Source organism: Lepisosteus platostomus, chromosome 8 (assembly GCF_059453375.1).
Source record: "Lepisosteus platostomus isolate fLepPlt1 chromosome 8, fLepPlt1.hap1, whole genome shotgun sequence".
NCBI classification, from domain to species: domain Eukaryota; kingdom Metazoa; phylum Chordata; class Actinopteri; order Semionotiformes; family Lepisosteidae; genus Lepisosteus; species Lepisosteus platostomus.
The window spans coordinates 33485632-33513553 of NC_142618.1; the positions used below are offsets into that span (position 1 = coordinate 33485632).

General features: G+C 37.4%; 1 protein-coding gene across 1 annotated transcript; it reads right to left on the minus strand.

Moving 5' to 3' along the window:
* Positions 1–27922, minus strand: LOC148657247 (DNA topoisomerase I, mitochondrial-like). The gene is made up of 22 exons (XM_088643248.1): positions 27491–27922; positions 26000–26207; positions 24972–25059; positions 24830–24888; positions 22709–22778; positions 19553–19578; positions 19207–19314; positions 18654–18714; positions 17660–18180; positions 15046–15161; positions 14699–14820; positions 14331–14453; positions 13544–13731; positions 12910–13054; positions 12215–12358; positions 11489–11674; positions 10921–10989; positions 10670–10784; positions 4912–5039; positions 3309–3403; positions 2986–3135; positions 1–650 (listed from the first exon to the last, which is right to left on the minus strand). Exons 2-22 carry the CDS (start codon positions 26128–26130, stop codon positions 548–550), a joined length of 2748 nt encoding a protein of 915 aa, XP_088499374.1. The 5' UTR covers positions 26131–26207; positions 27491–27922; the 3' UTR covers positions 1–547.

The following is a 27922-nucleotide window of genomic DNA, read 5'->3' on the forward strand; positions in this document are numbered from 1 at the left end:
TGCAGTTTTTGTGCTGTTCTTTATTAAGGCATGACAACATGCTGAGGTTCTATAATCACTCTTCTTTTAAATTCACTGCACAATTCACAAAACAGGGAACAAATCTTATACAGAAAACCTTTTCCTTCTATTATTTAAGGTCCACATTTTTGTCAGACAAAAGAAATCCAAAAGACAAAGACAAAAAGCGAAATAAAGGAGAAGAGAATTTCAGTGCAAAACTGTAAAAATGTATCTAAAAATATTAAGCACAAAATAAGATATATGGCCTGTGCATCTCAACTGTGACTGTTGACAGAATAACAAACCTTACACAGATTATTTTATTATTGTGAACAGCGAGTTACAGGGGAGCTGCAATAACCGAATGAAAACGTCTTGTGCCGACAAGTCACTGGATCCTCTATCTCCTATCTCAGTTAAGTTTAAAGTGCATACTTTACAGAGTAAATAATCTCTGAAATAAAGCTTACTCTTAGAGTTCTATTTGAGCACAAAGTATGCAGTCCACAACCCTTTCCCAGTTGATCCATTCGTCTGTACATTTTCAGAACTCATAGTCTTCTTCAGTCATGTCGATTGCCCATGCAAACTTGTCTCTCTGGGTTTTGTTATAAACTTTTTCTATTGGTACTCCATACTTCTTACACCTGTTAAAACAAAAATAAGAAAATAGCAACATGAATTCATAGTACATCAATACTATAATGTATGTTTCTGGAAAGTAACAAAATAATTACATAACAGAAGTATTAACTTAAATGTACTGCTATTTATTTACCAGAAATTATTATTTTTGTTATCTACAAGCACAAATACCACATGAATATGCAAAATCTATGTGATTAGCACAACTGTATTAATTGATTATTATGATACTTTTAGTCCTTGTGGCACTTCTAACTTTTACAATCGAATTCTGCATTAATGTGAATGAATGGCATGACACAGATTCTAAAGTTTTAGATTTAAAATAACTTTAATGTCCATAACAGGGTGACATTTATTCAAATCTGTAGTCCTTCAGCATAGAAAGACCTGTGCCAGAGCCACCACACATATGAAAAAGTAAGACAGAATGCAAATGAGAGGAGGCTGTTAGGCCCATTACGTTCAGTAGCGAAATCAAACTAAAATTGCCTCCAGACATTTTTTAGAAATGCCCAGAATTTAGATTTCAACCACCTGGCTAAGAAGCCTGTTCCAGATGCTCACAACTGTTGAGCATGTCTTATTTTCCACGCTAAGTGAATTTTCTTTTAGTTTATATGTGGTCTTTGTCTTTGTTTTGCTACACTTGAATCAAATCTCTTTTCTCAATCTTCTTTGTTCCCGACTGATGCAATCTAGCTCCCTTAACCTGTTGGACAGTTGTCCAAGACCAGGAATCACTGCTGTCATTCTTCTCTGAACTCTTTCATTATTGCAGTATGGTGACCAAAACTGAACACAATATTGTGTGTGAAGTCTTACTAGTGCAATGTAAATCTTAAGTATCTCTTTCTAGGATTTAAATGGAATGTTTTGCTTAACATCCAATATGTTAGTTTATTATTGCTTCCCTATACAGCACTGTCTTGATATGGACAGGAATCCACACGAAAAAACCTAGATCTCTTCTGTGTATAGCTTCCTACAGCTCTGAATCATTTGTATTAAATGTACGGTGTATGTTCTTCTTTATATTATATAGTATGTTCTGCATTATATAAATTACAGATTACATAGATTTAATTTGCCAAGTGTTTGCCCAATCTGCAACTGTCTAAATCTTTTTTATAATTCCCTTTCTGCTATTCTAATATGGCTAGTATATTAAATATTTGATATGGATCAGGAAAAGCAATGGGTCCCTGTGGCACACCACTGTTTACATCTGCCTAATTTGAGGTTATGCTCCTTAATATCATGCTCAGTTTTCCCGCATGTCACATCAGTCCTCCCATTTTCCTGCTGGCCGTCACTGCCCAGACCAACTTCCAATAAGGCTCAGAAGCAAGCTCTTGTGTGATGTGCATCTTCTTTCCTGTAAATGTGAACCTCTGGTCAACAATTTCAATCTCCCACACTGTTCTAAAGCCTCCTGGCTGCTTGTGGTGTGTACATAATCTCTTTATAGGGAATCAACAAGCTACTGCACCTCTTCTAAATTTGTGCTGCAGTGGAGATCGACAATCTGGGTCTTAAGCCTATGGATCATTCACTCAAGGTGCTTAACCAGTTGATAGCATTTACAGATGAACTCCCTGGACGTCTCTGTCTAGAAAGTTCATTATACTGCAAACCATACACTGCAACAGCCCCACATTAACATTGATTACATAGTAAACAGATAAATAACAAATTAATTAAAAGTCATTTTCAATAAATCGTGAATCAAAAAAGGAAATTAATCTTATATTTAGAATTCAAATTATTTAAATTCTACACTAGATTATAAATATGAAGATGGTGGAAAACATGAGAGGAGGAGAATTAAACCACAAGTATTTTATAATTTTATATTGATTAGATAATTATAAAGCATGTCAAACGATTGACTATTATACACACCTGTACAGAGACTTTAGTAAGAAATAGCTAAGTGGATTGTACAGAATGTAATGTGAAAGATGTCTAAAAGAATATCACATAAAATGCTTAATTCCAGCGAAAATCTTTAATTCCTAGGTTACTTTTAAAAGTAATCTAAAATGTAAATACGTAAGGCTGCCTATCTGCTTCAAGTGAAAACAAATGTTCCTGAAGATACAATCATTAAAATTGTATATTGAATATAGGTAATTCAAAATTAAATCCAATAATTAATAATCAAATGTTTTATAATTACGGTAATATCAAGAAGTATCGGTTACACTGAACTATCAAGTCTTTTTGATAAAGATGGGCCAAATAGCATCAGTGTTTGTAATCATTCTAATTAAAAAAAAAAATAAGGCTGATACAGACAGAAAAGCAATCACACAAGACAAACTCGCAAGTTACCAGGCCACAGTGATCCTTGGGTCGAGGTAGTTGAGTTTGGACGTCCCCAGGGCGATCTGCTTGTTCTCCTCTCGGTCTGTCGCCTGGAGAATCAGCTTCTTGAGCTGCTCCTCCAACCTCTTCACCAATTTCTCCTTCTTCTCAACCAGCCTAATAGAGGCAGAAGAGTAACACCACTATATAATGTGTAAACATCTCTTCTTTCATGGGATTTTCTTCCTTATCCATTGGTGAAAAAAATATTAGCCTTCTACCACCCTGTAACACAAATAAAGCTTCTTAAAAAAGGGTGTAAGAGTGTGTGAGAGTTTGCCCATTCTCACTTCTTTAGTTTATCACTTGGTTCCCTGTTGTATTCCTCTTGGGCTTTTATCAGGTCCTTCTTTGCATCCTCCAGTTGCTGCTCTTTCTGTGCAATCTGCAGAAAACGGGGAACATGTTCAGATGTAGCACATGCTGTGTCTGGCATAAGGGAATCGTGACCATCTCCAAACAACCAAGTGACTATAGACTTTTTCTATAATTCTTTCTGTATGGAAACATTCCCAAAGGGAAATCCATATTGTGGATAACAATGCACAATAATGCTAACTGCTGTAAAGGCCATCAGTTATGTCCACTTCTATATTATTTTCAACTTTCGTGAGCAGGGGTGCCCAACAATGGCACACAAAGTGCATGTGGCTCTCCAGCTGTGCTTCCCATTTAGCTTTCAAAGAAACAAGCAGCATGCAAGCTCTTCCTTCATGACTATTTTCAACCATTGAGCAGAACTGAAAGCCAGTCAAAGTAAAACTATAATGAATGGTGCAGTTGTAGAATTTCTAACCTAATGCCCAGTATCGTGACCTTTCTGTAAGGGGTGCCATCCTATGAATGAGATGTTAAACTGATATTTTGACTACTAGGTCATTAAAGATCCAATGGCAACATTTGAAAGAGTAGGCTTCTTTAATTCCAGTTACCTGGCTACATTTCACTCAGACCTACTGTATGCAAAGTTCTCATTTAATTGGAGAAGCAAATTCTCACTTCTCCAAAGGATCTGTTATGCAGTGGGTCTGTCGGCACAAAATTGGTACTACACATCAGCGGTGAAGCGAGTTCCAATATTATAAAGCTTTGGGATAAATGGTGATATATAAATGCAATTATTTTTAAACTGACAAATGAGGGGGTACTCTCAGAGCCTTCATATCTCTGACAAAACTGTGAGGTTACAAGCTAGCCTAAAAAAGCCTTTTCTGCAGATTTCTAAGCTGTAATCTTTAGGCAGCCCTTTTCTACACCACAAAGCCCCTTAAGAGAGAACAGAATATTTTATATTCAATAATTTAAATTGTGTAACATTCTTTATGAATTACAAAACTAAAATGTTAAACCAAGTATTTGATATACAACAACCTCTAAGACTGCTGTTGAAAAACCACATTTATGCTCCATCATTGTGACGTGTTTTTGAAAAAAATGTTTATTTTTTTATAAGGATTTTTTTGGGGGAATAATTTTATCTCACTGAAAGGTTAGATTTCTCTCATATTTTCAGTGTAAGATCAAGCTGATAAAACAACAAAGACATTTTTTCATAGCCTTTTTTGCTCATCAAGGGTGCCAATAAATCTGGAGGGCACTGTAATTTTTAAACAGCTATTGTGGGATTGAAGAATTTAGTCTGTATTTTATTTACCTACAAGTATTTTAGCCAGAGCACTGGGACTTTCAACTACAATGCAAGCATAGAGGGCCATGTTTCCCATTCAACTGGTAAAGAGCATCACATATATCATAATACTAGTTAAATTAGTGTTGCTTTTATTCCATAAGGTGTCACAGGACTATGGAAGAGCAGATATATGTAACATCCTAGTCTTGACTATACTTCAATGACAATACCATAGACAGAAAAAGAACTTGAGGTTGATTTACCTTCTCCTGAATATTCTGCATGGATTTTTCAAAGGTCTTCGGTGCTGCTCTCTGATGGTTGCAGAGAATGGCCACAGCCCTGTTTGCCCGATTGTAAGCCAGGATCTTCTCTGCCACAGTCTGGTCAGCTTAAGATAGCAAGACAGAACACCACTATAGATTTTAATCATGCTTTGCTGGCATCTTCCAGACAGCTCTCAAAAATAACCTAGTAAAAATTCATTAGTGTACAGATGCAGCCAATGGGTGGGGTATTTCGCGGTATACCCCGGTGGGCCTGTCGCGGTATCACGCAGTATCACGTGGGTTAATCGCGTCATTTGACGTCATGCCGGAAAGTATCCTTGTAAAACCGCCAGGAGGAGCCAATAAAGCTTAACCTCTCATGTACAGCATTTGAGCTTTTAAATTTAAACTGTGTATTACAGCATGTTAATCATCAGTCATTAAAATGTTGGTATATTTTATGAAAGCAAGATTGCTCAGTTGGACAAAAGTACACAACCTACCTTTATCAGAAATATTTATGCATCAAAGCTTTACCAAAGATATTACTAACAGTATTAATAATGAATGACTTTGGACAAGCTGTATACTCAAAGTATAATTTCTTTAGCACATTTGTACAAGCACTTGGAATCTGTCCAAGGTCTACTTTGTCAGGCATTTTCTTTTACTTCAACGGGCATAAAAACTCCCTTGCTTTTAACAGGGCGTTTCATAATTTCTAACTACGAAAATTATTTAAACCGCGACACTTATAATTCAACTAGAGCAACTAGAACGGGTTTAAATATATGTGTTTTTTGATTCACAATCAGACAAATGCAACATAAATTGATATCTTTGTCTTCTAAGTATCTTAATAAACTTTCAGCATAGCTTTCTCCCCGTTTAGATGTATTTTTCTTGGGATCTTGGGATCAAACTTGGAAAGATTAGATTGTAATCGTTTTTATTTTTTAAATACATTTTAGAAAAGTGTAATCTATACTAAAAAGCTGTACACCACCTGCTATAAAGATACATATTGTAATACTTTCAGGTTCGGATAGGACAGACACGAGAACTCAGACTTGTGGAGTTAAAGCAAGTTAAAGCCTTGATTTTATACATCACCTTTAAACGTGGCATCTCAAAGCAAAGTAAATACCCAACACTGATTGTACAAATCTGTCATGCTAATTAAACATCTTGAATTGAATTGAATTGAGGGAGAGAGGGGGGAGGGCGAGCGAGAGAGCCAGGACAGACAGGCAAATAAGATACACTCCACAGACATTCACAACAGCGACATATCATAAAATGTTTGTACATATAGTTAAGTTATTACTTGGTTTTCAAAGTGCAATGAAATACAATATTGTTGTTGTTGCTGTTATTGCAGTTTTTATCCTGTAAGGTGTTTTAAGAAGCCACCTTTAAAGGCGATATATAAAAGCGCTGATTCTTATGGAATGTGTTCCGCCGGGGATTTTTTAAAATTGCGTATCTAAGGAAATAGCAGTATAACCTTGTTCATGCACAGTGGCATGTTACATTGTTAATTTGGGTGTCTCCTCTTGCCAGAAAGCTCTAAATTGCATTTTGAGTGCGGTTTTTGACTTTTTTTAAATTGCAACCCATAAATAAAGCTGATATTGTTTAGACTTTGAATTATTTTAAACTGTATTACAGCAGCACAATGGACAATGCAACGTAAATTGCAAAAATGCACTTGGAATCTGTCCAAGCCCTACTTTGTCAGGCATTTTCTTTTCCTGCAACAGACATAAAAACTCCCTTGCTTTTAACAGAGCGTTTCATAATTTCTAACTACGAAAATTATTTAAAATGCGACACTTATCTATTCAACACGAGCTCGAAATATCACAAGGATCCCCAAGAGCACAGCAAAGACTGTATTAAAAGAATCACGTATCTAAAGAAATTAATAAGATATAATTATATTTGTGTACTGCGACAGGGCTGTGTAGGGCTGTTTCACCTCTCTCTTCATGTGACTCTATTCAAAAGCCATTTAGCAAAGAGGGGATGAGAAGAGTGACAAACTAGTATACTTTAAATCTTTTTTTCTGAACCGGGCAAAATCTAATCTTGTCTAACAGGAATGTTTTGTTTGTGGACAGACTGTAAGACTAGAGGAAAAGAGCGCCTCCTTCTACGAAGCATTCCGCTGATCCGATCACAAATTATTTTCCAGTTGCACGAAGTAAGGGATGAGAATCTCCGATTCACCATGCTACTAATGGTTTCCCGGAGATGGCAATGCAAGGCACTTTTGCCTCTGGACCCATCGAAATTTACAGACGTGGTCCACCCCCAGTAAATTTCAAAAGTCACAAGATTTCGAAACACGAGGGCGGCATAGTGGTCGGCTCTTGCTTTCCCGTCCAATGAAAGGCAGGTTCCTTTTGCTGAAGTCGGGAGACATTAGAGGCTTGCCACACCCGGACTGTTAAACCAACGCATTAGCACGTCAAAGCCCATTGAGGAGCCGGGCGCAACAATTGTTTTGTCCCTTGATTTACTGATCTGCATTAATTACAGAAATTGAGTTCCTGCTCTTTGCAGACGACCTGGTCCTGCTGTCGCCCACAGAACAGAGGCTGCGGCAGAACCTGTCACTGCTGGAGCAGCACTGTCAGACCTGGGCGCTGACAGTCAATCTGGACAAGACCAGAGTTATGGTTTTCCAGAAAAAAAGCCAGACCTCAGGAAAACAGGTACAAATTCACACTTAACAACAACACATTAACACCTAACAACGGGAGCAGGGCCGAATTAGGCCAGTACCCACTATTGTTAAACATACAGAAAAGAATATTAAAGTATTGGCTTTAGTATTAGCCATACAGAACACTAAAGTGCCCCTTTCCATTCAGCGGGTGTCTGAGCCGCTGTGTCCTATCTTCTGACAGTCGCTGTTTTGAATGTCTGTAGAGTATATCTTATTTTTATATTATATTCCCTATTAATCAAACTCTAAGAGTATGTATCTGCTTGTCCCCCCCTCCCGCCCCTCTCTGTGTACAGTAGAGCCTCCTGTCCAGCCAGCACATCTCCACAGACATTCACAACAGCGACATATCATAAAATGTTTGCACATATAGTTAAATTATTAGTTGTTTTTCAGGAAGTTAAAAAAAACACTTGAATTAATTACTTACTTATACGAAATAAAGTTATTTTTCAAGCAATGCAACAAACGTCGGGCAATGTGTTTTTTTTTTATCCAACATTGACAGCCACATCTTAAATCTTGTCAGTCAGCTCTTTTTTCTCTATCACCTTAAGGACAGCACATACAAGGGTTAATTGCAAAATGGACCGTGCAAAGAAATTTAAAATAGTCTTCTTTAGGTGTGAGGGCAGGAGTGGATCGCAGAAGGCATAATCAGCAAATTAGGAAAACAAAGAACAGGACAGGTGAGACGTTTATCCAGAGAGCGAGTGATCAGAAAAAGGAACAGCTGTTACGCCCAGGTTTTACGCTCTCTCTCTGCTGAATGAATAAAAGCATTTTATTAAAAACGCGTTTGCGTTTGTCTGGGTACTTACTTCGTAATCTGTGGTTTACATCTACTGTATTGTTTTGAGATGCCACTTTTAAAGGTGATATGTAAAATAAAGTTTTTTATTATTGTTATAGAGAAACATTTTCCCTGGTTCAGAAAAAAGACGATTAAAATCTGTAATCTTTCCACTTGTATGTCATCGGAAAATACAAGAAGTTTCTGCTTTGTGTAAGGATGGTATCAAAAAGTAATCTAAGTGGTGAGAAAGGCGTGCTCCTCAAAGCGCTTTACAGGATAAAAACAATAACAACAATGGGCAAACGATTTTTTTATAGAAATACAAAATTAGATATAATGATGTGTTACGGCTAAGACATTAACGAGTACAACCCCCCTCTCTGCGGGAGTGCTGGCTGTGACGAATTAAACCGGTTTCACAGGTATTTTCAAAGTACAAGGGGGCGAGATTTCCAGAGAAAGATACCTCCCCCCTCCAAAATCAAGGAAGTACAGTACTTACTCGTTAAGAAAGCTAGGCTACTCAATGAAATCGCTTTAACATGCTAATGCGTTGGTGTAACAGTCCGGGCGTGGCAAGCTTCTAATGTCAACTCGACTCGATTGGAAGACAATGAACATAATCTAGCCCTAAATGAATTAATAGCAAACATGGTTTACATAAAAGACATTTTTCCAAAAAAGTTTATAATAATACGATCTATAGTTGAAATCTGAGCCTAAATAAAAAGAAAAAGCATTTTCAGAGAGCAATTACGCTGTGTTTATGTAGAAAAAGTGATTAGGTTTATGAGCAACCTAATTACTTATTCGTTTAAAACACTATATAAAATAAAGTTTATTATTAATTTGCTGGACAGAGCAGTGAACATTATTATGGATAAGACAAAGATAACGATCCTGATCAGTTTAGAAATCTGTGTACGCTGTAAGGTTTTTACCTCTTAAACTTTTAAAATACACGTTTCGAATAGAAAGAAATCATCTTCCTGGTACAGTATGTATAGCAAACCAGCACGTCTTTTTTCTCCAATCAGAGGGGTTAGACCCTCGGTTAAAAGCAAAGGAGATTGTCTGTTATAGTGGACATATAAGACACAGGCCGGCGCCAGACCGGGAGAATGCCCGCAGCGTAAAAGAAAATGCCTGATGAACTAGGGATTGGACAGTTTCCAAGTGCTTGTACAATCGATGGAAATGTTCAAATAAATGTGCAAAAGAAATAAACAAAATAATCATTTATTTCTTTATCATACTGGCTAGCTAATGTCCTCTCTTTGCTAGTTAGTGGCTGTTTTTCTGCGTTGGGTAGCAACGGGTGACTGTTCTCAGGCGGAAGATGTAAACAGCTTAATTTTCGTGTTAAATAATTTTTTTTCAATTAAAATTCATTCTATACAGCAATCGCATATTTGGGTACCGTTTCATAAAACTTTCATGCTTAAAATGTTTAGGGAGAAATGGAAGACTTCTTTAAACTACCAAGACCAGCCATACACAATACAGTTTACGTACATACAGTAATGTTTATGTTCCTAAATTAATATCGTTTATGACCTTCAGATGCGTTATGCTCCTCTTCTTTTTATGCTCAGCTACTAAAATTTCCCTTTAGTGGTAAAATTCCATATAAATATTCAAAACTAAGTGGATTAAAATGTGCACAGTAAAGAAATTAAATGATTAAATCTTTTCACTACCAACCAATGCACCACGAGTGCCCCTGTCGGTCATTTTGGCCAGCCAATCACTTACCGCGGGTGGCTTGTGGGTAGTTTACCGTACCGCGGATTTGTACCACGCATTTTGAATGGCTGCATCTGTACATTTACGCCCCACAAAGAAGCTGTGTGCTCCAAGATTTCCCATCCAGCCAAGGTACTCTCAAAATACATTAGTGATTATGAATTGAGTCAACTGAAGTATTATTTCTGGAGTGGAAGAAAAGGAAGGATCTGAAGATTAAGAAAACCTGATCAAGAAAATTTTAGAATATTAGTGGCTTAATGCAGAACTGCAGGAAAAGTGGAAACACTGTACCACCCGAATACCATTTTGAAATTTAATTGGCTATACTTTCAGAATATTTACATACAGTACATTATATAAAAGTTTTAGATAATTAGAAATGCTGTGGAGATAAAGTTAGACATCAAACTAACTTAGCTTTTTCAGTTTAAGACCAGAGGTCAAAACAGTTATATAAGTTGAAATACACATACGATCAGTCAACTTGTTCAGCTGCTGTTGTAGGGTGAAGGAAGCGTTGTATGTTCGGAACACCTTGGCTGTCAGACCATCCATTGATTCCTGTAGGGACTTGTTTAAGTAGCTAGTCTGGGGAAAGACAAAAAAATAAATGGTCTGTGGTGTCACATGTAAAGGAAAGACAAAGCAAAGGAACAGAAGTCCAGATTGCTTGGAAAACTGAAAAAAATAACAGCATGATGGCACAAATAAAACACGCACTCACAGTGATTCTGTCAAACAAGTCATCATCTGGGTTCTTGTTGTCCATAAATAGCTTTAAATTCTTGAACACCTGTTTGGGGGATGATCAAAATCCACAATTACAGTTAACAAAAATGCAAAGACCTTCTTTTTGTCATCAGAATAGAAGGGAGATCAATTTTACAGAGCACAGGGAACAATACAGCTGGTACCTCACTGAATCTTAGGGTTTGTTTCTTAAATGGGACCTGCAAGTCAGCTGAAATGCCACTGAGTCATGCAAATGACTTAGAATGCTATATAAAATAAGGTAAAACTGGAGGGAAAGTTAAATGATCTTGCATTAAAGGATAGTACACTTATGTACTTAGTATCAAAGAAACCAATTTGGTGAAAAAAAAATCATTTATAATAAAGTTCATAGAAATGAAGTTTAAGGTCTTTAGCAAGTAAAATAATTAAAAAATGCTGGTAGCACAACATCCTCATGAATGAGGCAGAAACTGAACTAAATTTGTTCAAACAGCAGCACTGCAACCCATGCCACTGCTTAAGCCCCATGACTGGAGATTTGTCAGAAGACAGCTTACGGCTTTCTCTACAGGCACTTGGTTGCAGTAGCGGATGGAGTCCTTGCCCAGGAAGTCAAACACCACCACGTGATCCTGGCCATCCAGCCTGCGGTGCAGTGTAATGTGCTCCACTCTGAGAGAGCAGCATCCCACTGTGTCCGCTGTCTCCCCCTCCTCCTTCTCATTGCCTGCTCGCAGAGCCAGCTGGAAAGACGCACACAGTCAAACAGAGGCATCACACACCATACCTCATACCACAGGACCTCAGACATGCCAGTTCGATAGCTGGAAACTTACTTGTCAGCTGCATACTTGCTCAGAACTGGACATTGTATCACACAGTGGTGACACAAAACACAGTTTACTGGTTTACCTTGTCCTCCCTTTGTAAGAGACATTGCAAACACTGGAGTTTTTAAACACCAAAACTTTCAAACTTTTAAAGAGAAAGCACTTAGCCATTTTATAAAAAAAGGCTATCAGCTTAAAAAACCATGGCTGAGTAACTTGTTCCCTACTCCTACAAACCCTTTGCATAAGAAAGAGTCTCCTCTTGAGGAGTTAAGGCTTGTTTGACATTAATGCACAAAGCTATGCAGGGCAAACTAAAGAGTGAATCTTGAAAGAAAACAGCCTTAGAAAATGTTCACGGCAGCATGCTCAACCAGTACTACTTAGCAATAAACACACATCTGACTATAAGGTATGATTGTGGGAGTGCCTTAATAAACATAAATAAGGCACCTTGTCTATGAAGTATATAGCCACTCCTCTTTGCCTTCTCTTCATTTCCCGAGCCTTCCAGTCTTGACGGTATTGATGCCGAATCATGTCCACCTTGTCCTTCAGTTTCCGAGCTACTTCATACTTCTTCCAATCCTTCTCTCCCTACACAGAGACAGACCAGCACACAACCTTTCATACAGTGCAGTTTCACAGATGTGTGATCTGAACAAGATGTCTCCATATACACCTTCTGTTGTAGAAGCAAATCAATAGCAAAAGCAGCAGTCTGGCACAGTCAAAGATGACAACATTGTCTTCGGATCACTACAGATCACAGAGACCAAGGAAGTCTCTCCCTTGTTTGCAATTAAAAAAAGTTATTTTTGAAACTGCAGATTTGTTCTTGTATACCCTATCTAAAAATCCTAGAAAATAAAGAACCTTAGTCTTGACCAAATGGGTGGAATCTTAAATTTGCACTTTACCAATCATTCCCACCACAACTTTACGTATTTCAACTGAAATGTAAGCCTACATGATTTTGCAGCATAGAGAAAGATTCCTGCTGCCAACAAGTATTATAATGCAGAGTCTTTTTTACAGTTGTGGAGTGTGGCATTTCCACAAAAAGAAAAGTAGAGCACAACTACATTTCAACTTTGATTCCAAACTCAAGATGCAAAGAGCCACAACCTGTGGCTGTGCTTCCTGACCTTGAGCTTGGAGCTGGGGTTGAGCATGATGTACTTGATGCCCCCTTGCACGTTCTCCACCCAGGAGGCCAGCCAGGTCACGGTGTTGTCATGCTGGACCTTCTTCCACTTGTGACCCTGAGGAGGCACAGGGATCTTGGATTCTCTAGAAAGTAGTAAAACAGAAGTGGGAATCACAATTCTAGGCCAAAGGCTGTCACAAATATCCATTCTTTGACCTTCAATAAGGTCAAAAGATGTTAAGTGTTAAGGTGTTAAGTGGTTAACAGGGAAATAAAAATGAAAAGTAAACATGAAAACAAAGGCTGGATTAGCACTTTGTGTACATTCAGTCTTTACAAGTAAACAAGTATATTTAACTAATAATGGACTAAAACTGAAAAAATGTGTTCCAAACATTATCTCCATTTAATTCCTGATAGTTTTTACACATTGGTGAAAGCAGAATCTAAAACAGAAGTTTAGAATGATTAAACAAGAATTTCACTGCACTGATTCTCCTGCTCTAGAATATTTTAATGGGCAGGTACCTTAATAAATTCCAAGAAAAAAAACAAAGACATGGAACAACAATACCACAGATGTCATTTTCCAGATTAAATATCCTTAGCACTGTCCAGCCACTCGCCCTCACTTGCTGCAGTTGATGATGACATCCTCTGGCTGAATCCTCCTTTTTAGTTTGCCCATCTTGGGGTGATCCCCTCGACCCCTAAACAGTCCAGGGGGCTCAATTTTGAAGTTACCGATCTTCTCTCGATGACCATCCAGGAGACAGTACCCATACTCCTCTGTCACCATTTCTGCTGCCTTCTTCAGTGCCTAACAAACTCAGACCATATGCACATCACAGCCTGCCAATAGGTGGTGGTACGTTTTAACACGAAGAGAGTGTGGAAATGTGTCCTTTAATTAAGATTAAGATCTAATATCACGTTATTGGCCATATACAATTTCTTGTATTAGGAATTTGTCTTTTCGCATACTATCCATGAGACACACAGACAGGGAGAGAAGTTTGGGGTCAGAGCGCAGGGTCAGCCATTTATATGGCACTCCTGGAGCATTTGGGGTTAAGGGCCTTGCTCAGGAGCCCAATGGAGTAGGATTCCTCTGCCAGCTGCGGGATACAAACTGGCAACCTTCCAGCCACAGGCGCAGATCCTTAGCCACAATTTGTCAAATATGCACTTGTTCGTCTTTAGTGTGGAAACTCTAAATCTTATTTAGTTCATCCCTTTGCACCACTCCAGACCTAACCCAAGGAAATTAAAGACAAACATCCATAAGAGTCCATAAGGTCTAGCCTCCTCTCAGGTTGCCAAACATCCATGTCAATATGTCCACTGGAGGTTAAGCAGAACTTACTTTCTAGTACATTATACCATCCCTCAAATCCCCAGCAGTACAAACATTATTACTTGTTTCCCTTCTTTGGTCATTGCCTTCTTCTCCTCTGCCTTCTTTTCAAAGTACTGGTGTATCTCTTTAAAGTCACACTTGGACAAGTCCTTGATCAAGCTCCGCTCCTCAGCTGTCATTTCCTGGTAAAAAGGAGACAATTGGCATTGTTTTTAGTGTTCACATAAAAGTAAAAAAAAAGCAAGGAAAGCAGTGGGTGATAGTACAGTAAGTAGGTACTGGTCTGCAACATTATGAAAACATTTTGTTTAGTGACCTAAAAATATATATTAACACTAAGACAAAAGATCACTGGTGATCTACTACTAGATTTATCCAGGCAGACAGTCAATAACTGATTACAAACGTTTAAAATCAACATATGCACCTGCTTCCAGTCATGGAAGAAATTCTTCTGGAACACTTCTTTAGTGGTATACTCATGGTCTAACATCTTGGCATAAAACACAGCCACTTCCTCAGCAGTCAAACTGAGTTTGACAGGCTTGCCTGCAAATCAAAAAGCATTGAACCTGTATTAGTACAGCTATACCCACCAAACACCCCCTTATAATACACCATGGAGTTAAAATTTCTAATTCTCAGCACTTTCAGTTACTATTCCTGTACTAACAGAATAAAATTAGCAGCTTTCATTTTGCAGGGCACTTTTAAGTACTGCCTGATGAAATAAATGTCAGAAAAAAGTAAAATAAATCACAGCCCATTACTCACCACTGTAATAGAACTTAACATTTTCAGGCAAAGGCTCATATTCTGGTGCAAAAAGAGGTCCTTTGTGCTCAAGAAACTGCCATTTGGTGCCATCTGAAGATTGGCCTTCCTCCCACCTGAAACACAGAAGTGCACAGCTCACTGCAGCCCTGAACCTTCACAATACATACACAGCTCAGAGTGGCACTTGGATCACCTGTAAGAATAAACGACAGTAATAAACAACTATGAAATTTATGAGTGGCACTATATATTTTTTAATGAAAAGGAAATTTAATTACTATTTCCTGAAGCTGACACAAATTTAAAAAAGGGAATAAAGTAGCCACTTCATATTGTTGCTTACCATCAAGAATGGTAATTTGTTAACCACTATGTACTGTTCCATTCACAAATTTGGGAATTCCTTGTACATGTAAGCTTTGGACTTAAAAGACCTGTTAATTCTATAGTGTATTCCTAGGTTCATATCTACTATGTCCGGAGCCAACTACATTGATGTCCAAGTTTGATGGCAGTCCAATATATTCTCTTTTTACAAGGAAAGCTGTGTACTTCCTAATAAGAGTGTTGGCATATTAAATATTGTTGTTTCTTTCAAGAGCTTTCCTAGTAGTGCACAGGTTTCAGAGCACAGATTTACCAAACTTTAAGCAGTGGTTCGCATATGTACTGCAACTTGATTAACAAGACAATACACAACCACCACATCACATGTACAAGTTTTTCTAGTACAGTATAAGGGAAACTAAAGAGGTCGACATCATACATGATTTTATAAGATATAACAGCTATTCAGTCTTCATTATTAATAAAACAGAGGATACAGTGAAGTAGAAACAAATATCACTGTTATCCTCTACATAAGTATTGTTTCCAAACCTTTACAGTAATTCGGAGAATGCAACTGTGCTCAGAGCAACCTTACTATCTGATATGCAGATTAACTAAAGCTGTGCAAGATATGCAAGAAGCTCACAGCTTAACCATTGTGAGGCTTTCCTGGTGTAGTGAAAGGTAGACACAAGCTGCCATCACATTTAGACAAAAGAATATTACTTAAAAAAAAACAGTTATTAAGAAGTCTATTACCTGAATGGTCGTGTTTTCATACAAACATTTAGATAACTCTTGAGATCACAAAAACATATTCAGATTAATGTTCATCAGACAGATCCAGCTTGAACTGATATAAACAGTACCAGTACCTGTAGTTGCAATTAAAACTTGGTGTACACTGTATTCCACTTGCGAATATTTCGGACACTCATGGCCACTACTGCTGCCCACTAATGTGTGTGGTGTTGAGGCTAAATAACTACCTAAAGGCAGAAAGTATCTTAACTTTAACACTTAATTTACACGGAGCTCTATCCCTGCATTCAATGATGAAATTGGTAATGATCATATTATTTGTCGGGGGAAAATAATTAAGACCTAGGTTAGTTCAGGTAACTGTTCAAACCGGTCTTAATTAAAGACCAATCCGTATTCTGGAAACATAATTTCAGATATTTAGTTATACAGTATACACAGTACTAGATTGGATTTTTATTCCAGAATTAAACGCAAAAACAATAACATTCCAGAACCAGTCTAAATATTTGACTTTATCTATATCGCTGCAGTCTTCACTGATCTCCAGTAGCTGGAACCAAGGCATGGAAAACTGTGTACCAAGCACACTAAGAGGCCTGTTAGTTTGCTAGACCTCAGGTAGCAACGGATCGACAAAGATGTCCCAAAGACATAGTTGATCATTCCAGATGTATAATTCGGTACACGGAATCAAAACACACGTGGAGTCGATACAGCGGAGTCGCTTCAAACTGTAGGACTCCCGGTGCAGCATGTAATTTCGCCCCAGTGAAAACAAAGTTTTCGGAACCCGCAATTATACACATAACGGCAGATGAAAAAAATGACCTCCTTCATCTACAATTATTCCACCGCAAGGTCATCATCTTTACGAGAAAATAAAATCTTCCCAAGCTTCACGACGTATTTTAATTATCTTTAAATAACGATAATATAATGAACCTGTTTACAGTCAAATTTGACATATAATGTACATCCTATTCATTTTATCTTTTACATTTGGAACCTAGGTGACTCCAATATCTTTAAACGACGATCGTAATATTTTTATCCTATACATTTTTGTCCAAAGGTATATACATTTTTTGCCAAGATAAAGGTTTTCTACACATGCAAAATTTTTACATTTACGTTCAAAGGACATCGTAATTTTCTGGAAAACAACTGCTGTACTATATTGTCCTCTCTGTGTACATGTGGAGGTTTACTCAAAAACGCCAAACAATAAATCCACAGAAAGTCTGTGATTTAAGTATAAGGGAAAGTTAACTATTTCACCACTGTAAACACTAACTCCAGAAAAACTGAACTGATATTTTAACTCTTGAAGACATTTCCAGTATTTTAAGAGTTACAAAGTGTTACAAAAGTACAGTACGTAACGCAGACACCATGGCAAGAACACATGAAAAAAAAAGATTAAATACAATGAAATGGATCCTTGTGATCAAGTGTACACTGTGTGCACATCACTGTTGCACTATAGTCCGATTCAAGTTTGCTACCACACACTTACCATTTCCATTTATTTGCTTCTTCTTCCTGTTTCTTTTTCTCTTGTTCTTCCTTCTTGAGTTTCTTTTCCTTGTTCTCCTCCTCTCTGTTCTCTCTCTTCCTCTTTTTGGCAGTACCCCCTTCCTCAGGCTCATCTTTGGCAATTTTAGATTTTTTCACATCTTTTTTCTTCTTATCCCCTCTCCTAGGATTTCCATCCTCTTCCTTCTTTCCTTTGTGCAGTTTTCTCCTTTTTCTCTCCTCTGCTTCATCTATTTTCTTCTCCCTTGCCCTCTGCTCTTTGCTGTTGTCTGTGAACTTGGACTGCTGTTCCTTTTCTTTTTTTACTTTATTTTTCCCACTTTTTGAAGGCTTGTCCATTTTACTGTCCCTTGATTTTCCTCCCTCCTCCCTCTGTATCTCTCTTTCTGTCTCTTCCCTATTCATTGCGTTGTTACTATCCTCTTCCTCAGCTCCAGGGTCTGACTGACTGTCGCTGTGCTCTGTGGTTCCATCCCTTGTTTTGTTCGCTTTGCAATTTTTCTGCAGTAAATAAATGACTTACACTTAGAATAAAATAGTTAGTTTCTTTGCCAACTGGTGCACATCTGTGGGAGCTGCCATTTCAGTGGGGGTAACAAATTTTACGACAATCAACAGTAAATATTTTAAAAGTTAGGATTAATAATCTGAACAGTTATTCTGTGCTTTACATAAACTATAATACATCTTTGTTGGCTTCATTGTAAATTCAAGAAATGCTTTTAATTTACAGGAAGACAAAATGGAAAACATTAATTATTTTGCTATAATAACAACATAAGAATCATAACAAGACCTTAAATTCCAAATCCCTGACACTATGCTTTTTTATTCTTAGAAATGTGCTATGTGTTGGTTGTTATGAAATGTACATTTAAAAATTAAAAGCATGATAATATGTACAAGATAGAGAATGCCAGATTTGCCAGATGTATTTAATCTTGCTTTAGACAAACAAGATGGGTTAAAACTACCTCTTTCCTTTCGACTTTGTGAACCATTTTGTTCTTTTCCACATCTGATTTTTCCTCTGACCTGCATAGAAATACTTGTTACTGTATTATATTATGATATTGTACTTAATGATGTCACATTACTATAATTAAATATATTAAGTGAGGTAATTGCAGAGAGCAATTTGTATGCACACATTACAGAAATGTATAAAGATATATGAAATCAGACAAAAAAATAGTTTTTATAATTTTAATATTGCCCAAGTGACTGCCAGAGTAAAACTTCTCTACATTCCTATTATGACAAACATTTTCACCTATTTATGTTTACATTTGTAGGTTTTTGAAATGTTTAAAAAACTAATAGCTATCCAAAACGTACTTAAATAACCTACCAAAATGTTTTAATACTTGAAAGTGTTATAACTCAGAACTGCTGTATGTACATACTGTATTCCAAAGATCCACAAAACAAAAACATATTTCACTAAAACCCCATATTATTACTATCTTTCTTATCATTACTGAGGCACAGCGGGCCGAAGCAAATAATGGTTAAATGTCATAGTACCTTTCATTTTGGTTCTCAGAGCAAAGTGCACTGTCACTGTGCCGCTCCTCTCTACTCACTGCGGAGATGTTATTATTCATATCCAGAAATCCTGGGGTCTCCCCCATACTGAAAGGCAATCACAGCTCCTAGTTAGTTTTGTCATATCACTCATGAAATTTAAATAAACTAATTAATGCTCAGTTTGAATAATCTTAAAATCATTTTCATGAACCCGATTAACTGTGATCAACACAACAGAAATAGTATTGAAGTGCTTTATTTCTAATTGGTAAACTTAATATGAAATGTTTTTTATTAGCAAATGTTTTCTAATCTAAATTTCTCAGCCCAAGTGACCACTTACTCATCATCAGAAACAGAGGAATGATCCTGCAAAAACAAAAGATACACTGGTTATAGTCTACTGACCCAACAACAGCTGCAAAACATAGGATTGCCAGTATTACAACACAACCCTGCACCCTTGAATAGCTAATTCAAAAGGCATCCACAGGTTGTCACTCACATTTCTATTTTTACGGCTTTATTGCTTTGTGGTTGAAAATAATAACATGACGTTTTTAAAAAAAATCTGAATTAAACTGTTATCTCCTGTAAACCTACTTAATTTTGGACCAACAGATATGCATGGAAATAAAGAACATGTATACAGAAGATTTATGGGTATATTAGAACATTAATTTGCAAGTTGTGAAAAGTGAGCCAACTTAAGCGGTGTGTTCTCCAACAAAACTCAGAAAAATGTACATGCTTATTCCCTTTCTAATCACCCCCAGACAAGGGTCACTCTTTCCTTACTCTTTCCTTAAGATGGATGGAATTGCCTACTATTAATTGTAACTTTTCTTATCTTCCCAAAAGACTAAAATCAATAGTTACAACCTAGCCATTGAAGACGAGTCATTATAAGTCAACACATTTTAGAAGTAAAATCACTTCCAAAATTTGGTCTTGTGTCTTCAAGAAAGAATGAAGAATTACTGGGTTTGTAACATGGTAGAATGTAAATTGCAGAAAATGTATAGATTGAGAGTTAATGTATCATGAAAATATGTAGCAAACTCTCATAACGCTTTTTATGGAAAACAAGATATAGTTTCATTAAGCTACTGGATTATGAAGTTGCATATATCTTCAACCTAATTATATAGTCAAAGACATATAGCTTGGTTTAGGTTTTTAATGATTGATTTGAATGCATAATAGAACTGCCAATTTAATATTAATAATAATAATAAACTTTATTTTATATAGTGCCTTTAAAGGTGGCTTCTCAAAGCGCTTTACAGAATGACAACAACAATAAATAAAAAGACTACACAAGATAAAACACAATTACAATATACAGAGGAGACCGTGGATGGTGGTACTAAGAAAAGCAGAGGGGTGAAGAATGGAACCAGTTAAGTAAAGGCTCTTCTAAAGAAGAAGGTTTTGAGTCTGGATTTGAAGGAGTTTAGAGAAGGTGACTCTCTGATATCCTTGGGCAGAGAGTTCCAGAGCTTGGTGGCAGGAGAAGGCCCTGTCGCCCATACAATGTAGACAGGCTTGGGGGACAGTAAGGAGATCAGAATTAGAAGAGCGAAGGCTGCGAGGTGGGGAGTAGGGCGATAAAAGTTCAGACAGGTACTGAGGTGCCAAGCCATGCAGAGTCTTATAGGTGAGCATGAGGACTTTAAAGTCCACACAGAATTTTCAGGAAGCCAGTGCAAGGACTCCAGGATAGGAGTAATGTGATCACTTGCACTAGACCTGGACAGGATTCTGGCTGCTGATTTTTTTACATACTGCAGTTTGTTCAAAGTAGATTTAGATACCCCAGCAAGTATAGCATTACAGTAGTCAATTCAAGAAAACACAAATGTGTTGATCAGCTTTTCAGCCATAGTTAGTGATAGCATAGGGCGTAGTCTAGCGATATTTCTGAGGTGAAAAAAAGATGTTTTGACAATATGCTGCACATATGGGTTGAATGTTAAGCCAGAATTGAATATCACCCCAAGGTTTTTCAATTTTGACTGAAGCTCAAGTACAGAACCATCTACAGATAGGGTTACAGGACTGGCTTTACGAAGTTGATGGTGGGGGGGGGGGGGGGGGCAATAAGCATGGCTTCAGTCTTGTCACAGTTAAGATGAAGGAAATTTTGAGCCATTCATGTTTTTTTAAGAGATAAGAGATAAGATCACTTTATTAGCCATATACAGTTTCTTGCATGAGGAATTTGTGTTTTTGCATACCCCAGCTTGCTCTCTATGAGAGACAGACACGGAGAGAAGCTTGGGGTCAGAGCGCAGGATCAGCCATTGTACAGTGCCCCTGGAGCAGTTGGGGTTAAGGGCCTTGCTCAGGGGCCCAACAGAGTAGGATTCCTCTGCCGGCCATGGGATTTGAACCGGCAACCTTCCAGCCACAGGCACAGATGCCACCGCTCCGCCCCACAATGTCAGAGATGCAATTAGAATAGAGACAACCACATCAGTGTCAGGTTTGGTATGGATGTATATTTGAGTATCATCAGCGTAGAAATGATAGCTGAGGCCAAGTGGAAACATATAAATGCTGAAGAGCAAAGGGCCCAGTATTGAGCCCTGAGGAACACCAGACTTAACAAGACCAATTTCAGACCTATACCCATTAAGAGAGACAAAGTGACAGCGATCAGTGGGGTAAGACTTGAACCATTTGAGAGCAGTGTCAGAAACTCCAAACAGTCTCAGGACGAGAAAGTAAGATGCAATGGTCATCAGTGTCAAAAGCAGCACTCAGATCACGAAGGATGAGTATAGAAAGAGAACCCTAATCAGAAGCTATTAGAAGATTGTTAGTAACTTTGATCAGGGCAGTTTCCATGCTGTGAAGTTGATGGAAACCAGATTGGAGGGGTTCAAAAAGGTTATTTGTCATGAGGTGGTTATGTAACTGAAATGTGACAGCACGTTCTAGAATTTTTGCAAGAAAGGGTAAGTTGGAGATGGGGCAAAAACTGTTAAGATTGTCGAGAACCATGTTAGGCTTTATTTGGCATGGGAGTAATGGCAGCAGTTTTGAGGACCGTTGGTAAGGATTCATTTATAATATTGAGGACAAAGGGACAGAGAGAAGAGAAACAGGACTGAAATAAAGTGGTGGGAATGGGATCTAAAATAGATGAGGTGGGTTTCATGTGTATAACTAGTTTATTGAGGGATGACGAGTCAAGAAGAGAGAGATTGTAGAAAAGGGAAACAGAAAAGTTGGATAAGGAGGGAGGAGGTATGGAAATGATATGCGTAGTGGAGAGAATGTGATGCCGGATGTTGTCAATCTTGGAACTAAAGAAATCTAAGAATGTGTTGCAAAGTTGCAATGAGGCAGTTGATGTGGTGGGGCAGTTTGGCTTTAGCAAGCTGTTGATGGTGGAGAAAAGATGTCTGGGGTTGCATTGGTGATTTTCAATGATGTGAAGTAGTTGGATTTAGCAGACGCTATTGATTTAATGTGCAAAGAACAATCTTACCATTATTATGTTGGTTTTATCTTCACTATTTCCTAGTGCTGTTCTTTCAGGCCATTTGGACTTCTCATAACTACCAAATACAAAAATGGGATATTAGAACTGAAGCACACACACAAGTAATTCTGTGAAAAAAAGTATTGCAAAAGGAAATTCTCATAAATCCATCAACTGAAATAAAACTATTGTACCTATTAAGAAGCTTAATATTTTCCATGCTCCACAAAGATCCACAAATGCCCAGAAAAAATGGCTTTCTCCCTTTCATTTTTTCTGTACTTATAAACCCATTACAGGCAATAACCCTTTCTCACTGCAGTTAAAATAATTTTGGAGTTGTGTTCCCTCCCCTGCCTTCATTGGATACTGGCCTTTTATGGTCTTTCATTTTCGAAGACCCCATCTGTACTCACAGCTATAATGCTGTGGAGAAGGAACAGGAGAGACTACTGTCGATGTGCTCATTGCATGGAGCTTCTATCGCAGTTGTCAGATTATAGTTTGGGTATTCTCCTGTTGAGGCCATACCACTGATAGAGAGTGGTGGGGGACATGCATTAATCCAACCTCCTCTCACATAAGGTCCATTTAACATGTTCTGTGGCCACTGTGGTACTTTGGACTTGTGAGGGAACAGTATGAGAACCTGCACCATCAGATAATCTAGATTTTGTTCCCAACCTTGCATAACTTGTTCAGAATAGCAGTAACATGAACCTGTGTATAACTGGGTTCCAGCACACCACTCCCTTGTTCAGCATTTCACTGCTAACACACAATTGTCTTGATTACTGTCTTCAGCCAACGATTTGCCATGGACATGATGACTCATCTTGGCATTGCTGTGGGCATAATGGACCTGGCAGACTGGCATCACTGGATCCCAGGCAGGTAGAGTCTTGGCAGCTGATGTGCTGATAGGTCCAATGCCTATTGCACAGTGCTTCTGCTTTAGTGCTCAGATTCCGGCAAACAGGCCCTTTGACTGGAGGTGTGTGCGTGTGTGGGCTTGGGGGGGCAAGGAAAAAATTCCAAACAAAAACAGAAAGATAACCTATAGTTCTGAAAGACCAATTCAGGTATGTTACCAGCATTGTCCAGGTAAGAAAACACCACAGATAATGTGAATTTCCTTCATACATTATAAGCAACTTTCAGTTTGGAACTCTCCTTAAGGACAAAATGAGAAGTGTGATGAATACTGTACACACATTTGGAATTTGGAGAACTACATCTGTGCAAATCAATAATGAAAAGGATATTAAATGCCATGCAGAGGTGGTATTTCAGAAATATTACTATGGTTATGTACATAATTAACTGATAAAAACATCTACAAATGACTGCAAATGTAACACTGGAAATGGCATCTGAATATTGAGAACACCATTCAATCCAAAGACTGAAACTTAAATTCACATATTCTGTTTACTACAGACAGATATTTCTAACCTAATTTACACAAATATAGACTGAAATTACATTATTAAAGGGGAACTGCAACTGCAATGCTATTTTCATATTTCTGGGTTAGAAAGAATCAGCATTGATGAGTGCATTTCAAACTACAATAAAAGTAAAATAACTTGTAAAACCTCCAATTTACATCACAAAATAGACAAAACTGCCAGGTATGCACAGCATCATGTTCTGTGATTCAGAACAAGGTAACAAAACCTCCGGTGATGTGTGCAGCCCTATGACATTGTAAACAAGTAGGCTTGTGATTACATCTCTTTCAATCCAATAAGAAATATTACTTGTTAACTCTGCATGCAGACCACATTAGGATATTTCTGCGGTGAAATGCCTGCTGCACAACCTGTGTTTATTTGTTCGTGCATCACATTACATAAGTCATTAAGGAGACGAGTGAGCAGGAAGGGTCGCATCACGTTGCAATTTATGCAAACTCAAATGCGAGTTTGAGAAAACATGGTGACTTACAGTACTTTCATTAAGTTCCCGATTTTGTGCTTAATTCAAAATTGGTAGTTTTTTTTCTATAACATCAATGAATTTATTTGTTACAGAGATTTAATAACCTGTCTGAGAAACTGGGATTGGGGACTGCAATTCCTCTTTAATTTCCTTAAAATTCATCCACTGCAAAGGAAAGCTCACCTAACAAACCTGTGTTCCTGAAGAGATTTCCCATGTGGTTCTGAGCACCGGGATTTCTCCTGAAAAAGCAGAAGTGTTATGTTCATAGAAGCATTACAAAATAGGTATATCTGGAATTAATACATCTGTTCTACTGTAATACCTGCTCCATCCTTGAACTTGTGCGTTTGATAGATGATCGGTCCTTGTTTTCATTTTTACTTTTTTGAGAGGCATCCTTCTTTCGTTTCCTGATGGTGAAAAATTCATAATAAAAAATGAGGCATTACCTGTTAAGAGCTGATTGCCGTTTATGCTTTTATTAGAAAGCTGTAATGCATTTTTTGTTTTGCTGACCTAGATGCATGTTTATTTGTGTTATTATTGATTTACTTAAGTTTTTATTTTAGAATACTTCACATTGCAGCAACTCAGTATCAATAAACGAATCACACCATTTTAAGTATAACTAGTGGGCAATTCAAAAGTAATTCAGTGAAAAAAAATATTTATTCGGAATGCTTTTCAAGAGGTGTCCAGTCCAGCAAAGTTTCATTTCAACACTGGGGCTGCACAATGAATGACCTCCAAGTATTTGTCATTTTAATATCAACTGCATTGATATTTCAGTCTTCACAGAAATAAAACGCGTGTGGATCCTCACATGCTTTTAAGGAAAAAAGCCAAGATGAGAATATTTTTTTTGCACAGACTTCTCCAGTTTCCCTCTTCACTAAAACACTGCTGCTTCAAAAACAGCAGTTTATGATACAAAGTCCGCCAACAAGTACAGTGCAAGCAGCTCTATTCAATATTACAACTCATGATATTGTATTTAAAACATCTATCAGGTTTTTAACTTCCTTGTGAGACATTCACTTGATTTTACTGCAATGTGGTTGCACTGGATTATGATTAGATTTCTCTCCTATATTTACCCATTGTAGTTTTGCGAGGGCCTAATTGCTAAAAAATATTTCCAAATAAGAGAAATTCTGAAATCCAGCACACAGTAAGAGATTATTTTTTCACCACTTCTTAAAACAGCTAAGAAAAGATCTAATCAAGAGAAAAGCTTAATGCGAGTTTTCAAAAACACTATTAATTAAGGATGCACTTAGAATGAAGACAAGAAAAAAATAAGGGATCCTCTGCAGTAAATTACCCATAGCTGAGTAAGAGAGGCCATACCTGTCAGAGGAGTTCTGCTCCCTTCTTGAGTGTGAGGAGGTTCCCTTTCTTTTCAATCCTCCATTCAGCAATCCTATGTCTTTCCGTACATCCCATCTGTCCTCTTTGATCACACTCCTGGGGTCTCCCATTGCACAGAGCTTACAAAGCACACCATGAAATCCCTTCCTTCAGTAAACTAAGAAATTTACACCTCTTCCCTTTGGACCTGGTAAAATCCATTACACACTGAATCTGAGAACAGGTCTTATTTTTATAGAAATAACATTTAATATAACAGTATATTGTGTACTATAATAGAAAACAGTTCTTTTATTGAATCAATGAAATAAGGAGATGTACTGTAGGAGGCAAGAATCCTAACATTTAACTAAATGTCTTTACCTCTTATTAACTCCAAGCACCTGTATATCAGTTATTTTATTTTGTAGCGACGTAGAGGAGAAGTAGAGAGGTTCTCAATGGAGGTTATGATACATTGCATAATCAATCGCAGAAGGGTAAGGTAAACCTCCAAAATGCTTCTGTGTTAACTGGATTTTCTTGTGGTGAACGTCCAAGGTAAAACTGACTGAAGGTTCAAAAGTAACATTTTTTACTTTCCAGATTTCCACCTGGGTTTGTAACAGTAAAATCAATTACCATGAATTAACCATGCACTGCAGTGCTTAAAACAATACTTTCAACCGTAAATGTATTGACTGGTCCTTTTTTGAAGCAGAAAAGGGCAAAACAAATATACTGTACAGTAAATATATCCAACTAACATTAATAGAATATTAAATCAAGGAACGTATTTAACACATCTAAAACAATGTACAATGTCGAGATTTACATGTACAAATTTGTAACACACAATTCCGTACAGTAATTTCGAAAAGGCCGTAAGGAATTGCATAAAATAGATAAAAATCGCATGAAAGCTGAATCCCTCAAGACTACAAAAACCGTTTTAATATCCAAATAACGGTGGAATGTAATTGTAATATTCAGAATTCAAGTGGGCATTAATAAACAGTAGGAAAGTTAATGGTCAGACAAACAAAACATGTCGATATTTAAACAGTTTACCGCATGAAACGCACAAAATTTGGTTTTAGCAAGCACATTTCCTAACTTATGATGCCAATATGAAATCTATGTAGCTTAATTTCGGGAAAAAAAATAGGCTAATGCAAAAATCATAAGAAATTGAAATTAAACACTTAACATTAAAACGTTTTAAGAAGAAGTTCATGAAATATCAGAATACACTAACAAAAAAATGAAAACTGTACGTGTCTTACACTTACATTAGCGCTACTTAAAATGTGTCTGCTTTTAATTATGTAGTAAGTGCCTTCGCTTGAAGTAGAAATACAGCTTACAACGCAAATTTTACGAGAAATGCGAGTTTTTAAAGATGTGGAAAAAAATATCTCTAGGATAACAACGAGATCCCCTTTGGAGAAACATAACTTGTCCATGATTTGTTACGTGAATCATTCTTACCTGCGGCAGGAAACTTTTGCCGTTTCACAAGCGTCGGTCTCTAACTTTAGAGCTTCAGTCTCAGCTCTGCTCAACGCCAAATCGACGTATTGCGCAGACTCCAGAAACAGCCTTTTCACGGAACTACCAAAGGTGGTTAGGTCGTATTGTTTTCGGGTGTTTACTGTATTGTTCTTTTAATCTGAGGTTCTCTGGTACAGGCAACAGTAATTCCAGTATAGTTTAGAAAACTCACCCTATTTACCCTTCAACGTTACACTGCAGAAATATGGTTCAGTATTCACTATTAAAGATTCTTAAATATCCAATACGGCCATCAAATCATGCAATCTTTCAGCCTCATTATTACTCATTCACCTTTTGGCCTATACAATCCTTTGAATATTTGTAACTTTTCATCTCCTTATGCTGCCGGATTAATAGTAAAAAATT